This window comes from Pan paniscus, chromosome 23, assembly GCF_029289425.2.
Source record: "Pan paniscus chromosome 23, NHGRI_mPanPan1-v2.0_pri, whole genome shotgun sequence".
NCBI classification, from domain to species: Eukaryota; Metazoa; Chordata; class Mammalia; order Primates; family Hominidae; genus Pan; species Pan paniscus.
In genome coordinates, this window is record NC_085927.1 from 27,850,387 (window position 1) to 27,866,326 (window position 15,940).

Genomic DNA, 15,940 nt, shown 5'->3' on the forward strand with positions numbered 1-15,940 from the left:
GCCGAGCAAAGGGCATGAAAACTTGCAAAAACAATACGATAGGGTCAATCATTATGCCACATAATGAGATCAAATCTGCAGTGATTGAGAGAGAATGGTATTGGCATAGAGATAGACAATGAGACCAGAAACAGACCTTGAGAGAGAACATGGGTTTTTCAGAAACAGTGCCAGGCGTGGTGGTGTGTGCCTGTAGTCCCAGCCACTCAGGAGTCTGATGTGGGAGGATCCGTTATGCACAGGAGTTCAAGGTTGCGGTGACCTATGATCCCAACGGAGCGAGACCCCTGTCTCTTGGAGAGAACAGTGGTACCAGGACACTTGTTCATTTATAGGGAAAAAATTTACATCCCTGCTCCTTATATAAGTTGCAGATACACTAAAGGCCAGAACCTTTCTGAAGAAGTTGTAGATGGGATAGAAAAGAATTTTTAAGTACAAAAAGCAAAAACCATAAGGAAAGAGAGAGAACTGTCATATTTGATTACTTTATTTATTTATTTATTTTTTGAGACGGAGTCTCACTCTGTCGCCCAAGCTGGAGTGCAGTGGCACAATCTCAGCTCACTGCAAGCCCCGCCTCCCGGGTTCACATCATTCTCTTGCCTCAGCCTCCCGAGTAGCTGGGACTACAGGCACCTGCCACCACGCCTGGCTAATTTTTTTTTCTTTTTTTTCCTTTTTTTTTTTTGTATTTTTAGTAGAGACAGGGTTTCATTGTGTTAGCCAGGTTGGTCTCCATCTCCTGACCTCGTGATCCACCTGCCTCAGCCTCCCAAAGTGCTGGGAGCTGAGATCATGCCATTGCACTCCAGCCTGGGCAACAAGAGTGAAACTCTGTCTCAAAAAAAAAAATGCCAGGTGCGGTGGCTCATGTCTGTAATCCCAGCACTTTGGGAGGTCGAGGCAGGTGGATCACAAGGTCAGGAGATCAAGACCATCCTGGCTAACACAGTGAAACCCCGTCTCTACTAAAAAATACAAAAAGTTAGCCAGGCGTGGTGGGGGGTGCCTGTAGTCCCAGCTATTCGGGAGGCTGAGGCAGGAGAATGACGTGAACCCAGGAGGCGGAGCTTGCAGTGAGGCGAGATCGCACCACTGCACTCCAGCCTGAGCGACAGAGTGAGACTCCGTCTCAAAACAAAACAAAACAAAACAAAAAAAATTAGCCAGGCGTGGTGACAGACCCCTGTAGTCCCAACTACTCAGGAGGCTGAGGCAGGAGAATCGCTTGAACCTGGGAGGCGGAGGTTGCAGTGAGCTGAGATCGCACCACTACACTTTAGCCTGGGCAACAGAGTGAGACTCCATCTCAAAAAAAAAAAAATTCTGTAACCTCTTTGGAAATGATGGACACCCCTTTGACAGTGCCTGAAGTTTACATATATACTTTTTACTCCTATCTGGTCATTCTGCTGCTGGGTTCACATCTTAGAGAATCCTTACACACATGCTTGAGAAGACATGTTTTAAAATAACTTTGTTGATACTATTGTTTACAAACTTCTAAAACTGGAATCAAGGAGAATAATGGATTGTTAAGCTGTGGAATAATCATACCATGAAATACTGTATTAACATTAATAAGACAAAATGTTTAAAGTTTGACAGGTTGGGTGATACATGCGTATTCGTTAATTTACAGTTTTCTTTATGGTTGAAATTTTTCTTTTTTTTCCAGAAAAAAAAAATAGTTGGTTTAGAGAACTTTCTTAGAAGTCAGAAAAAAAAATAATTTTTAAAAATTTAAAATTTTTCTTAAAATTTGGTGATAGCAAACTTCTTTTCATTGATTAAAGGAGATATAGATTAGCATCACAAATGAAAATAATGTAGGAACAAAAACTCAAGTCAAATGCAACCCAACAGGGATCGTGTCTTGCTCACAGCAGTAGTCAGGCAAAGATCCTATCCCTTGTGGAACAGAAGCTAGAACTGGGGAAGAAAGTAGAGGCTCAGGCCGGGCGCCATGGCTCACTCCTGTAATCCCAGCACTTTGGGAGGCTGAGGTGGGCAGTTCACCTGAGGTCACGAGTTCGAGACCAGCCTGACCAACATGGAGAAACCCCATCCCTACTAAAAATACAAAATTAGCTGGGCGTGGTTGTGCATGCCTGTAATCCCAGCTACTCGGGAGGCTGAGGCAGGGGAATCGCTTGAACCCAGGGGGCAGAGGTTGTGGTGAGCCAAGGTGGCGCCATTGCACTCCAGCCTGGGCAACAAGAGCAAAACTCCATCTCAAAAATAAAAATAAAAAAGAAAAGAAAATAGAGGCTCTTGCTGGCTTCTCCTCCTTTCCATCTTTGTGCCTTGCTGTCTGGCAGTCTCATTTTTCTCCTTGCCTCTTTTCTTTGGCCCCAACCTCCTTGTTCCCTGCAAGTGGTAAGTGCCCCATCAGGCTGGCAGTGGAATGCCAAGTGTGCTTCTCATGGCTGTGGCTGGGAGCCAGGAAGAAAATCATCACCCCTGCCTTCCAGCTCCTTGCCAATCCCAGCTGGCATCTTTCCCCTCTTCCCAGCCAAAATCCCACTGGCGGCAGGGCCTGCTGCCTGATCTGGGGGTGGGGTGGGGAGCAGACCATTGCTTGCATGGATGCCTTCATAAACGCAGAACGGCAAGAGCTGGGGCGTGCGTTTAAAATCCTGCGTGTGTATGGACTGAGAGTCTGGTCCTAAAAAAGGATTTGCGGATGTTGCTTTTTTTAAGTAAAAGATCAGAATGGCCTCAAGTAATCCAAGAAGATAGTCCTCATTCAACCTTGTACTTTTTCCTTTTTCTTCGACTGCCATTCTTCTGTTTTCTTCTGCCTTGCTCCCTCCCCTCCTGCCCACCCTGTGCCTGCCCTGCCACCTTCGTCTCCCACCTTGAGCTCAGTGTGAGTGAGGAAACAGGTTCAATTAGTTTACCCTTGTCTTAAAGCATTCCATCTGTAGAAACATCCTAATTACCAAAAAGAGGGTGGCACAGGGAGCAGAAGTTGCTTCATAATCCTGCTTTGGTGGCCTGGTTCTTCCTTCGCTCACAGTGATGAAGGAACACGCCATGTCAGTGTCTGGAGTGTGCTTAGCTCACTCAGCCTTTGTGTTCATTGTAGATCGAGCGAAGAGGAGAAAGCTCAGGGAAGAAAGGGCATGGCTGCTGGCTCAAGGAAAGGAGCTCCCTCCAGAACTTTCCCATCTGGAACCCAATTCCCCCATGAGAGAGGAAAAAAAGACTAAAGACCTGTGAGTATTTAGTAACAACAACAACAACAGCAGTAGCAACTGGTAGCATTTATGAAGCATTCAGGCACTTGCCCCATGTCATCCTTAGAACAGCCCTGTTGGGTAACATGGTCACCATGTGTGAGTGCACAGGGCGGGCCCTGCACACACAGACACGCCTAGCTACCCTGGCCTCTGACACTCTTGCTGCCACACTCTGTGATACTTAACACTAAGCTCTTCTTTCTTCATCCCCTCAATTTAATGAAATCAGAATCTGATTATTATGTAAATTAGCTCCTTGGAAATGTGAATAGAAGTTTATTCTTTTTAAAGTAATTACTTCCCGTGACAGTACTAGGTACAGTTTGTCTTGACTCCTTACTAAACTCAAGAGGCAGATACACATTCAGTGTTCCTGAGCTCATTTATCATATGATTTTTTGGATTATTCTTTAGATCACAAAAATATTCATAACTAAAATAAACCCTAGTTGAAAATGTGCTATAGGCCGGGCTCACGCCTGTAATCCCAGCACTTTGGGAGGCTGAGGTGGGCAGATCACCTGAGGTCAGGAGTTCGAGACCAGCCTGGCCAATATGGTGAAACCCCCGTCTCTAATAAAAATTTTTTAAAAAATTAGCCAGGTGAGGTGGCACATGCCTATAGTCCCAGCTACTCGGGAGGCTGAGGCAGGAGAATCACTTGAACTCAGGAGGTGGGGGTTGCAGTGAGCTGAGATCGTGCCACTGCACTCCAGCCTGGGTGACAGAGTGAGACTCCGTCCAAAAAAAAAAAAAAAAAAGATTGTGCTATAAAGCCTGGGCAACATGGTGAAACCTCACCTCTACACAAAATACAAAAATTCGCCAGGAATGGTAGCGCACACCCGTAGTCCCAACTATTCAGGAGGCTAAGGTGACAGGATTGCTGGAGCCCAGGAAATGGAGGCTGCAGTGAGCTGTGATCACACCACTTCACTCCAGCCTAGGCAACAGAGCAAGATCCTGTCTCAAAATAAGTAAATAAAGAATGTGCAATTAAATAACTAACATTCTAGAACCATAAAGTTCTGGATCATCCAGGCCAACCCCACATTTTATAGATGAGGAAAGTGACATTCCCAGTTTTGCTAAAGTCCACTGTCCCTCATTGTATTTCCAGGAAGTGTTATCAGTGTCACAGGCTCATCTAAACCACACTATTAGGACTATTCCAAATCTTAATTCAGTCAGGTGTGTCTGCGATAGACCTGAGAGAGCTCAGGAGAGAAGGTGGTCAGAGTTACTATTAATTTCTTATTTTGTGATTTACAGCTTTGAGTTGGACGATGATTTCACTGCTATGTATAAAGGTTAGTTCCCATTCTCCACTGTTCTGTTTGTGATGGAAGTTTTCCTCTGTGAGTGTGTTAAGATCGCTTCTCTGGCTTTCAGTTCTAGACGTGGTAAAGGCTCACAAGGATTCCTGGCCCTTCTTGGAACCTGTGGATGAATCTTATGCCCCTAACTATTATCAGATTATTAAGGTAGAAGTTGTCTTTGCAGTAATGCCTACTATAGTGTGTATATCTTTCTTGGGTTTTGTCATTTGTTTCTTGTTAAATATATATATATATATATTTTTTTTGATATGTTTTTCTTTTCAACTGTCAAAAGTTCATGTGATGTTTCTCGTTTTATCTGTTATTCATTACAGATCAGCATTGCTGAATTCTCATTATCTCTCTGTCTCTCTCTCTCTATGGAATGTTTGCTCTCAGCATATTTTAACTATAAAGAGTTATGTGTCTCATTTAGGCCCCCATGGATATTTCCAGCATGGAGAAGAAACTGAATGGAGGTTTATACTGTACCAAGGAGGAATTTGTAAATGACATGAAGACCATGTTCAGGAATTGTCGAAAGTATAATGGGGAAAGTAGTGGTAAGCAGGGAAGGAGTTTGTGCTAGATACATATCTGTAATCAAGAATAAAATGCCTTCTCTTTTACAAATACACATCCTAGTGCCTTTTCTGTAGGACAGTGAACAGAATGTGTATGAAAAGTCATGGGATTGACCATTCCAGCCACTTATACAGTGTCTGCCAGGGATTCTCTCCTGCCCCACAGGACAATAGAGTGCAGCTGGCAGCTAACTGGCTCATCCTGGAGACCAGTCTGGGTCTGGATTATACTGTGTGTGCCTCTTTAACCACCGAGGGGACTGACCCTACATAGAGCTGACTCTTCAAACATCTGGGGAAGCTGGCGTAGTAGATATGCAATATCAAAGTAGAAATGGCTCTTTCTGAACATCACACACCGAGGCCTGTTGTGAGGTGGGGGAAGAGGGGAGGGATAGCATTAGGAGATATACCTAATGTAAATGACGAGTTAATGGGTGCAGCACACCAACATGGCACATGTATACATATGTAACAAACCTGCACGTTGTGCACATGTACCCTAGAACTTAAAGTATAATAAAAATATATATCTATATATATAAAAAAAAAGAAATGGCTCTTTCTACTTTGGGTCATTTATGCATTAACTAAAAATGCCCTGCTTAAAAACAGCAGATTCAGCCATTTTTTATTTAGTATTTCTGCAGTTTAGCCTTAAAGAATTAAATTTTTACTGGCATTTTTTTTCTTTATTTACTAACCTCGAGGCAGGATTTCACTCTGTCACCCAAGCAGGAGTGCAGTAGGGCAAACATGGCTCACTGCAACCTCAAATTCTTGGGCTCAAGGGATCCTCCTCCCTCAGTCCCAAGTAGCTGGGACTATGGGCATGTGCCACCACACCTGGCTAATGTTTTCTTTTTGGTAGGGACGGGCGTCTCACTTTCTTGCCCAGTCCAGTCTTGGAACTCCTGGGCTCAAGTGATCCTCCTGCCTTGGCCTCCCAAAGTGCTGGGATCACAGGCATAAGTTACTGTGCTCAGCCTGGTTTGACCTAATAGTCCTAGAGGCCCTGTCCCAACCATACAACCTTGGGCATCTTACAGATAGAAACCATGTCTTCTTCATCTTGCATCCATAGCTCTACAATATAATGTGCCCTAAAGGTGAATTAAACTCATAGTTTACCCGGGTTGCATCTTCTATTTATTAGAATTGTCTTTTGTGACCTATAGTTCTGTTTCTATAGTTTCTATAAACTATAGTTTCTATAAACAATTTCTGTAAACTATACCTAGAAGTCAATCCTCCTGTCTTCCTATAGAGTATACCAAGATGTCTGATAATTTAGAGAGGTGTTTCCATCGGGCAATGATGAAACATTTTCCTGGAGAAGATGGAGACACAGATGAAGAATTTTGGATTCGAGAGGATGAAAAGCGGGAGAAAAGACGGAGTCGGGCTGGGCGAAGTGGTGGGAGCCATGTTTGGACCCGCTCCAGGGACCCAGAAGGGCCCAGCAGGAAACAGCAGCCCATGGAGAATGGAGGAAAGTCGTTGCCCCCCACACGCCGAGCGCCCTCTTCTGGGGACGATCAGAGCAGCAGCTCCACACAGCCCCCGCGGGAGGTGGGCACTTCCAATGGCCGAGGTTTTTCTCATCCCCTGCATTGTGGTGGGACACCCAGCCAGGCACCCTTTTTAAACCAGATGGTAAGGAATAGAGTGGAGACTGTTGCGGTTTCTCCTAGTTTGTGAGTTCATAGGAATGTAGAGGCCATTCAGTTAGTACTTCCTGCAAAATACTTACGTGTATGTATGGAATCTTTTTCCCTGTGAGTCCTTTGTTCATGTGATTTTATTTTGTTTACTTTTTAGTAGAGACACAGTGTTGCTATGTTGCCTAGGCTGGTCTCAAATTCTTGGCCTCAAGCAGTCCTTCTGCCTCAGCCTCCCAAAGTGCTGGGATTATAGGCATGAGCCACTGTGTCTAGCCGTTCCTTTATTCTAAATCCTCCTTTTTCTCAATCACTTGAATTAGGTATTCTCAATGTGGGCAAAAATTGGGATTAAAAAATATGTAATCTGGCCGGGCGCGGTGGCCCACTCTTGCAATCCCAGCACTTAGGGAGGCTGAGGTGGGCGATCACGAGGTCAGGAGTTCAAGACCAGCCTAGCTAACGTGGTGAAACCCTGTCTCTACTAAAAATACAAAAATTAGTCAGGTGTGGTGGCGCTACTCAGCTACTCAGGAGGCTGAGGCAAAAGAATTGCTTGAACCCAGGAGGCAGAGTTTGCAGTGAGCTGAGATCGTGCCACTGCACCTTAGCCTGGGCAACACTGTGAGACTCCGTCTCAAAAAAAGAAAAAAAAATGTAATCTTTATTGTATAAAGCACAGGTATACATGTAGTACATAAATGTACAGTATATCTGCAACATTACAAGATTTCATGGTAGCAGGCAACTGGGGAGAAACGGCTAAAATGGATCCTTGGGAGGAGGAGTAATAAAAAAGAGATTGAGAAACACTGATTTAATCTTGTATCTCCTGGAGAGGGAAGTTGCTTCAGGCTCATAGGCAAGCCCTGATGCGGGTGAGCACGTGTGTTCACAGTCTCCCTGTCTCCAGCCGAGGTTTAGTCGTCTGTTTTATTTTAGTAGAACGTTCATCTTCAGGGAAACCCTTGTTGTCAACCTAAAGTCTGTGCCTTTCCTTTTTCCTCTTCTTTCTTTGTTCAATGTGCTGCAGAGGCCAGCAGTACCAGGAACATTTGGCCCTCTGCGAGGATCAGATCCTGCCACCTTGTATGGCTCCTCTGGAGTCCCGGAGCCACACCCCGGGGAGCCTGTGCAGCAGCATCAGCCTTTCACCATGCAGGTAAGCAGCCTACTCTGGAGGTGGAGGTGCAGGTGCAGGGGGTCCCACAGGTACATTTCAGAGAAAAAGTCTCTTTCCAGGTTAAATGTTGTTCATTGCGTCCTTTCCCGAAGAGTCTGTTCCCATAGAGAAGCATGTCACAAAGTGTGCCTTATTCTGTGAGTCTGTAACTGTGCTGCCTTTTCTCGTTGCCAGCCTCCAGTTGGAATTAACAGCCTCCGAGGACCCAGGCTAGGCACACCAGAGGAGAAGCAAATGTGCGGGGGGCTGACACACCTTTCTAACATGGGCCCACACCCTGGATCCTTGCAGCTTGGGCAGATAAGTGGCCCAAGTCAGGATGGAAGCATGTATGCTCCAGCTCAGTTCCAGCCAGGATTCATTCCTCCCCGGCATGGGGGGGCTCCAGCCCGGCCACCAGACTTTCCTGAAAGCTCAGAAATTCCTCCCAGCCATATGTATCGATCGTACAAGTACCTGAATCGAGTACACTCTGCCGTCTGGAATGGGAACCATGGTGCTACGAACCAAGGACCCTTGGGCCCAGATGAGAAGCCCCACCTGGGGCCAGGACCCTCTCACCAGCCTCGCACTCTCGGTCACGTGATGGATTCCCGAGTCATGAGACCACCTGTCCCCCCCAACCAGTGGACTGAACAATCAGGCTTCCTACCTCATGGAGTTCCTTCCTCAGGGTACATGCGACCGCCCTGCAAGTCTGCTGGACATCGGTTACAGCCACCTCCAGTGCCAGCACCCAGTTCTTTGTTTGGAGCACCTGCCCAGGCTCTTCGGGGGGTGCAGGGAGGGGATTCCATGATGGACAGCCCAGAGATGATTGCGATGCAGCAGCTCTCCTCCCGCGTCTGCCCCCCAGGTGTGCCTTACCACCCCCACCAGCCTGCACACCCCCGTTTACCTGGCCCTTTTCCGCAGGTAGCTCACCCAATGTCAGTCACTGTGTCAGCCCCCAAGCCTGCCCTGGGCAACCCTGGGAGGGCACCGGAGAACAGTGAAGCACAAGAGCCTGAGAATGACCAAGGTAATTTACACTGTCACTTTGGGCTCTTTAAGCTCTTGTTTCATGAGTAATCTTTTTACACAGCATATCAAACCAAGTGTAATCTGGTTCCCAGCCTCTCTTTCTTTATTTTTTGGTTTTGTTTTGTTCTGTTTTGTTTTTTTGAGACAGAGTCTTGCTCTGTCGCCCAGGCTGGAGTGCAGTGGTGTGATTTCGGCTCACTGCAAGTTCCACCTCCCGGGTTCATGCCATTCTTTGGCCTCAGCCTCCCGAGTGTCTGGGACTACAGGCGCCCGCTACCATGCCCGGCTAATTTTTTTGGTATTTTTAGTAGCAACGGGGTTTCACCGTGTTAGCCAGGATGGTCTCAATCTCGTGACCTTGTGACCTGCCCCCGTCGGCCTCCCAAAGTGCTGGGATTACAGGCCCACCGCGCCCAGCCTTCCCAGCTTCTCTTTCTTGAACTTCTCAGATTTGGACCAATCACAGTCCTTCTCTTGGTCCGTCGATCCCATTTCTGGTCATAATTTTGACTCTGCGCAGGTGGGCGCTTGCTGTGCCAGGCACTCCTCTTGAGACTTTTTTTTTTTTTTGAGACAGAGTCCCACTCTTGCCCAGGCTGGAGTGGAGTGGCACGATCTCGGTTGACTGCAACTTCTGCCTCCCAGGTTCAAGCAATTCTCCTGCCTCAGCCTCCTGAGTAGCTGGGATTACAGATGCATGCCACCACACCCGGCTAATTTTTATATTTTTAGTACAGACAAGGTTTCACCGTGTTGGCCAGGATGGTCTTGAACGTCTGACCTCAGGTGATCGCTTGCCTTGGCCTCCCAAAGTGCTAGGATTACAGGCATGAGCCTTCCAGAGACTTTTATACATTAACTCATTTATTCTCAGAACAAGCCTTCAAGATAGCTACTGTTACTATCCTTGTTTTTACAGATGAAAAATCCAAGGCATGGAAATGTTAGATTATTTGCTCTCAGCCAGCTAGTAAGTAGCAGAGCTGAGATTTGGGCCCAGACAGACTAAACTAGATCCAGCATCTGTGCTTTACCCACTGCATCATCATAGTTCCTCTAAAAAAGTACTGTCAGCCGGGCAGTAGTTTTGGTGGCTCATGCCTGCAGTCCCAGAATTTTGGGAGGCCAAGGCCAATGGATCAGTTGAGCCCAGGAGTTCGAGACCAGCCTGGGCAAGAGAGTAAGACTGTCTCTACTAAAACATTAAAAAATGGCCAGGCGCGGTGGCTGACGCCTGTAATCCCAGCACTTTGGGGGGCCAAGGCAGGCAGATCACAAGGTCAGGAGATTGAGACCATCCTGGCCAACATGGTGAAACCCCATCTCTACTAAAAATACAAAAAATTAGCCGAACGTGGTGGCAGGCGCCTGTAGTCCCAGCTACTCCGGAGGCTGAGGCAGGAGAATGGTGTGAACCTGGGAGGGAGAGGTTGCAGTGAGCCGAGATTGTGCCACTGCACTCCGGCCTGGGCGACAGAGCGAGACTCCGTCTCAAAAAAAAAAAAAAAAAAAAAGTTAAAAAATTAGCCAGGCATGGTGGCTCATGCCTGTAATTCCAGCACTTTAGGAGGCCAAGGCAGGCAGATCACCTGAGGTCAGGAGTTCAAGACCAGCCTGCCCAACATGGCAAAACCCCATTCTACTTAAAATACAAAAATTAGCCAAGAATAGTGGCAGGTGCCTGTAGTCCCAGCTACTCAGGGAGCTGAGGCAGGAGAATCACTTGAACCCGGGAGGCGGAGGTTGCAGTGAACCAAGATTACACCACTGCACTCCAGCCTGGGCCACAAAGTGAGACTCTGTCTCAAAAAAAAAAAAAAAAAAAAAAAAAATGGTTCATGCCTATAGTCCCAGCTACTTGGGAGGCTAAGGTGGGAGGATCACCTGAACCCAGGGAGGTCAAGGCTACAATGAGCTATGATTGCACCACTGTACTCCATCCTGGGCAACAGAGCAAAACCATGTCTCAATACCATCTTGAAAGTTATCAAGTGAATTTCTGTTCCTTGGATACATACCTGGATTTATTAAGAATGGCCAATAGTGAGATCTAGCAAATCTTGAAGCAGTTTCTTAGAAATACCATTTAGGCCAGGCGCAGTGGCTCACATCTGTAATACCAGCACTTTGGGAGGCTGACGCGGGTGGATCACCTGAGGTTGGGAGTTTGAGACCAGCCTGGCCAACATGGTGAAATCTTTTCCCTACTAAAAATACAAAAATTAGCCGGACGTGATGGTAGAGGCCTGTAAGTTCAGCTACTTGGGAGGCTGGGTCATGAGAATCACTTGAACCCGGGAGGCGGAGCTTGCAGTGAGCCGAGATCACGCCACTGCACTCCAGCCTGGGCGAAACAGCGAGACTCCGTCTCAAAAAAAAAAAAAAAAAAAGAAATGCCGTTTAAGAGGAATAAACATTAAACTAAGGGAGAAAATGGAAAAAAAAATACTTTCCAATTAATGCTTATTTCTAGGATAAATATCTAGCATGCATGTAATTTTCTTCAGTACCTGGCAGGAGAATGGACACACTTGGACTTAAGATAATAGATTCCTGGCTGAGCACGGTGGCTCACATCTGTAATCCCAGCACTTTGGGAGGCCACAGTGGGTGGATCATGAGGTTAGGAGTTCAAAACTAGCCTGGCCAACATGGTGAAACTCTGTCTCTACTAAAAATACAAAAATCAGCCGGGAACAGTGGTGGGTGCCTGTAATCCCAGCTACTCGGGAGGCTGAGGCAGGAGAATCGCTTGAACCCGGGAGGCTGAGGTTGCAGTGAGCCGAGATCACGCCACTGCACTCCAGCCTGGGCAACAGAGCAAGACTCCGTCTCAAAAAAAAAAAAAAAAAGATAATAGATTCCACATTAAATTGATGGTAGGGTTAGAACTCATTTAAATGTTTGTGTTTCTCATACCTGTAATCGCAACTACTTGGGAGTCTGAAGTGGAAGGATTGCTTGAACCCTGGAGTTCGAGGTTTCAGTGAGACACAATCACACCACTACACTCCAGCCTGGGCGACAGAGTTGAAACTCGACTCTTTTAAAAAAAGAAAAAAAATGGTTAGGGAAAAAAAACCTTTTAGTATTTCTTTTGTGGAAAGTCCTACTTTGTTAACACCACCTCTAGCAGAATTTTCTAATATTGATTTCAAGTGAGTTCTGGAATTCAGAGCTTTACAAGAATCCTGTTTAGGCCGGCGCGGTGGCTCACGCCTGTAATCCCAGCACTTTGGGAGGCCAAGGTGGGTGGATCCACGAGGTCAGGAGATCGAGATCATCCTGGCTAACACGGTGAAACCCCATGTGTACTAAAAATACAAAAAATTAGCCGGCGTGGTGGCGGGCGCCTGTAGTCCCAGCTACTCCGGAGGCTGAGGCAGGAGAATGGCGTGAACCCGGGAGGCGGAGCTTGCAGTGAGCCGAGATCGCGCCACTGCACTCCAACCTGGGCGACAGAGCGAGACTCTGTCTCAAAAAAAAAAAAAAAAAATCCTGTTTAGTTAAGTCTAGTTGCTAAGTTTAATGTTGGCTGAATAATGAAAAGTACGGTTTTTCACTTTCGTTGTGTAATTTGTACTGTTGACCTTTAGGGCCAGCTTCAAGTAGCCTGAGCTATGTTAATAGCTCTTTAAAAGTTGTTAAGAATCTCTAACCTTGTGCTTCAGATCTGTTACCAGGATGGTAATTTCATCACACCTGGACAACTGTCTTCCTAGAAAGATAATAAAAAGATTATTTTGGCTGGGCGCGGTGGCTCACACCTGTAATCCCAGCACTTTGGGAGGCTGAGGCGGGTGGATCACCTGAGGTCGGGAGTTTGAGACCAGCCTGGCCAACATGGTGAAATCTTGTCTCTACTAAAAATACAAAAATTAGCCGGGCATGGTGGTGCAGGCCTGTAAGTTCAGCCACTTGGGAGTCTGGGTCATGAGAATCACTTGAACCCAGGAGGCGGAGGTTGCAGTGAGCCAAGATCACGCCACTGCACTCCAGCCTGGGCATCAGAGTGAGACTCTGCCTCAAAAAAAAAAAAAAAAAAAAGATTATTTTATATAGATATATACACACACTTACACACTATTGTATATTGTAGTCTTAGTTAAGACCTTATTTTTAGGTCGAATAGTAAGTTAAAGAATTCTGAGAATGTAAACAAGCATAGGAGTCTAATTAATTTGATTGGGCTTAGTAAATTTCCATAATATGTTAAAAATGCCTCTTTTTTTTTTGAGATGGAGTCTCACTCTGTCGCTCAGGCTGGAGTACAGTGGCACAATCTCGGCTCACTACAATCTCCGCCTCCTGGGTTCACGCCATTCTCCTGCCTCAGCCTCCCGAATAGCTGGGACTGCAGGCGCCCGCCACCACACCCGGCTAATTTTTTATATTTTTTAGTAGAGACGGGGTTTCACCGTGTTAGCCAGGATGGTCTCAATCTCCTGACCTCGTGATCTGCCCGCCTCGGCCTCCCAAAGTGCTGGGATTACAGGCGTGAGCCACCGCGCCCGGCCCCTAAAGATGCCTTTTGAGTTTCATGTTGTAGGCGTCTTGTCTTCAAGACATGCAGACAAAATGAATGTATTCATTCAACAAAGTGATTGAGTCTGTGTGTGCATGAACTGAGAGGACAGTGAGACGGAGAAGTCCCTCCTGTGGAGCTTTTATTCTCGTGGAGCAGAAACCAGGCATTTGGCCTTCCTGAGCGCCCGTCATGCCCTGTTCTTTCTGGTTGCATCCCATTTTAGAGCTTCCCAGCATGGTCAGCGATTCTGATGACAACCATCCCCTCCCAGTGTGTTTCACATGCATCTGCCTAGAGTCCGTGAGCCACAAGCCGTCTCTCAGCCTCTTACGAATCGGGCAACCCACGGTTAAGGACATTTCCATTTTCCGGCCCACTGTAAGAGTGAATGTAGAGGTGCTAGGTTTTACCTTTGTGTCCATGAAAGGGGTGAAAGGAAGTGTACAGGGACCCCAATGTCCTGCCCTCTTTCAGGGACTCAAACAATTTCCAGGTGGGGCTTGAATCACCACACATCCACCTTAATCTGACTCAGGCATGTTCTTCACATTAATACTGTCATTTCAGCTACTGAATTATTTTTTCTCCTGTTTTTTTTTTTTTTTTTTTTGCAGCAGAGCCGTTGCCTGGCCTTGAAGAGAAACCACCAGGTGTTGGTACTTCAGAGGGGGTCTACCTCACACAACTACCTCACCCCACACCTCCCCTGCAGACTGACTGCACCAGGCAGAGCTCACCACAAGAAAGGGAAACAGTGGGCCCGGAGCTCAAAAGCAGCTCCTCCGAATCTGCGGACAACTGTAAAGCAATGAAGGGCAAGAATCCCTGGCCCTCGGATAGCAGCTACCCTGGCCCAGCCGCCCAAGGTTGCGTGAGAGACCTCTCCACGGTGGCAGACAGGGGCGCTCTATCCGAGAACGGAGTCATTGGGGAAGCATCTCCTTGTGGATCGGAGGGGAAGGGCCTTGGTAGCAGTGGTTCCGAAAAGCTGCTCTGCCCCAGAGGCAGAACGTTGCAGGAAACCATGCCATGCACGGGACAGAACGCAGCAACACCGCCCAGCACAGACCCCGGTTTGACGGGAGGCACTGTGAGCCAGTTTCCCCCGCTGTATATGCCTGGCCTAGAGTACCCGAATTCAGCTGCCCGTTACCACATCAGTCCAGGCCTGCAGGGTGTGGGCCCTGTGATGGGAGGGAAGTCCCCAGCATCCCATCCCCAGCATTTTCCCCCAAGGGGCTTTCAGTCTAACCACCCACATTCTGGAGGCTTTCCCCGGTATCGCCCCCCACAAGGAATGAGGTATTCCTACCACCCACCGCCACAGCCTTCCTACCACCACTATCAGCGAACTCCTTACTATGCCTGTCCACAGAGCTTTTCTGACTGGCAGAGACCTCTCCATCCCCAGGGAAGCCCAAGCGGACCCCCAGCCAGTCAGCCTCCCCCACCAAGGTCCCTCTTCTCAGATAAGAATGCCATGGCCAGTCTGCAAGGCTGTGAGACACTGAATGCTGCCTTAACTTCTCCAACCCGTATGGATGCAGTGGCTGCTAAAGTCCCAAATGACGGGCAGAATCCTGGTCCAGAGGAAGAGAAGCTGGATGAATCTATGGAGAGGCCAGAGAGTCCCAAAGAATTTTTAGACCTGGACAACCATAACGCAGCTACCAAGCGGCAGAGCTCGTTGTCAGCCAGCGAGTATCTCTATGGAACTCCTCCTCCGCCTCTGAGTTCAGGAATGGGATTTGGTTCATCTGCATTTCCACCCCACGGTGTGATGCTGCAGACGGGGCCTCCCTATACCCCTCAGCGGCCGGCCGGTCACTTTCAGCCCAGGGCTTACTCTTCCCCTGTGGCTGCCCTCCCACCTCACCACCCAGGGGCCGCCCAGCCCAACGGCCTCTCTCAGGAGGGTCCCATCTATCGCTGCCAGGAAGAAGGCCTGGGTCACTTTCAAGCTGTGATGATGGAACAAATTGGCACTAGAAGTGGAATAAGAGGACCTTTCCAGGAAATGTACAGACCATCAGGGTAAGATTGCGTTCAGGCTTTAACCCCTAAAGAAAGAACAGATGTTTATTTTATGTATTTATTTTTGAGACAGAGTCTCACTTTGTCACCCAGGCTGGAGTGCAGTGGTGTGATCATGGCTCACGGCGGCATCGACCTCCCAGGCTCAAGGATCCTCCTGCATCAGCTGTTTAAGTAACTGGGACTACACACGTGCCACCACACCCAGCTAACTTTTTTTTTTTTTTTTGTAGAGGTGGGGTTTCACCGTGTTGCCCAGGCTGGTCCTAGTCTCCTGAGCGCCAGTCATCCTCCTGCCTCAGCCTGTCAAAGTGCTGAGATGACAGGCATGAGCCAGCACACCTGGCCTGGATGTTCATT

The 15,940-nt window shown here is 47.5% G+C and overlaps 1 protein-coding gene across 6 annotated transcripts in view; it reads left to right on the forward strand.

The window, feature by feature from the left end:
• Positions 1-15,940, forward strand: part of LOC100991444 (chromatin remodeling regulator CECR2) — a 192,501-nt gene that overhangs the window by 168,331 nt on the left and 8,230 nt on the right. For 3 of the 6 annotated variants that reach the window (XM_034948891.4, XM_057300991.2, XM_034948892.3), the window contains 8 exons: positions 3,095-3,224; positions 4,521-4,558; positions 4,641-4,732; positions 5,004-5,130; positions 6,419-6,807; positions 7,846-7,974; positions 8,170-9,016; positions 14,161-15,580. In XM_034948891.4, the coding sequence (XP_034804782.3) occupies positions 3,095-3,224; positions 4,521-4,558; positions 4,641-4,732; positions 5,004-5,130; positions 6,419-6,807; positions 7,846-7,974; positions 8,170-9,016; positions 14,161-15,580 (3,172 nt within the window). The remainder of the gene's footprint in view (positions 1-3,094; positions 3,225-4,520; positions 4,559-4,640; positions 4,733-5,003; positions 5,131-6,418; positions 6,808-7,845; positions 7,975-8,169; positions 9,017-14,160; positions 15,581-15,940) is intronic. The other 3 variants (XM_055105568.2, XM_034948894.3, XM_034948893.3) reach the window with 3 other exon arrangements.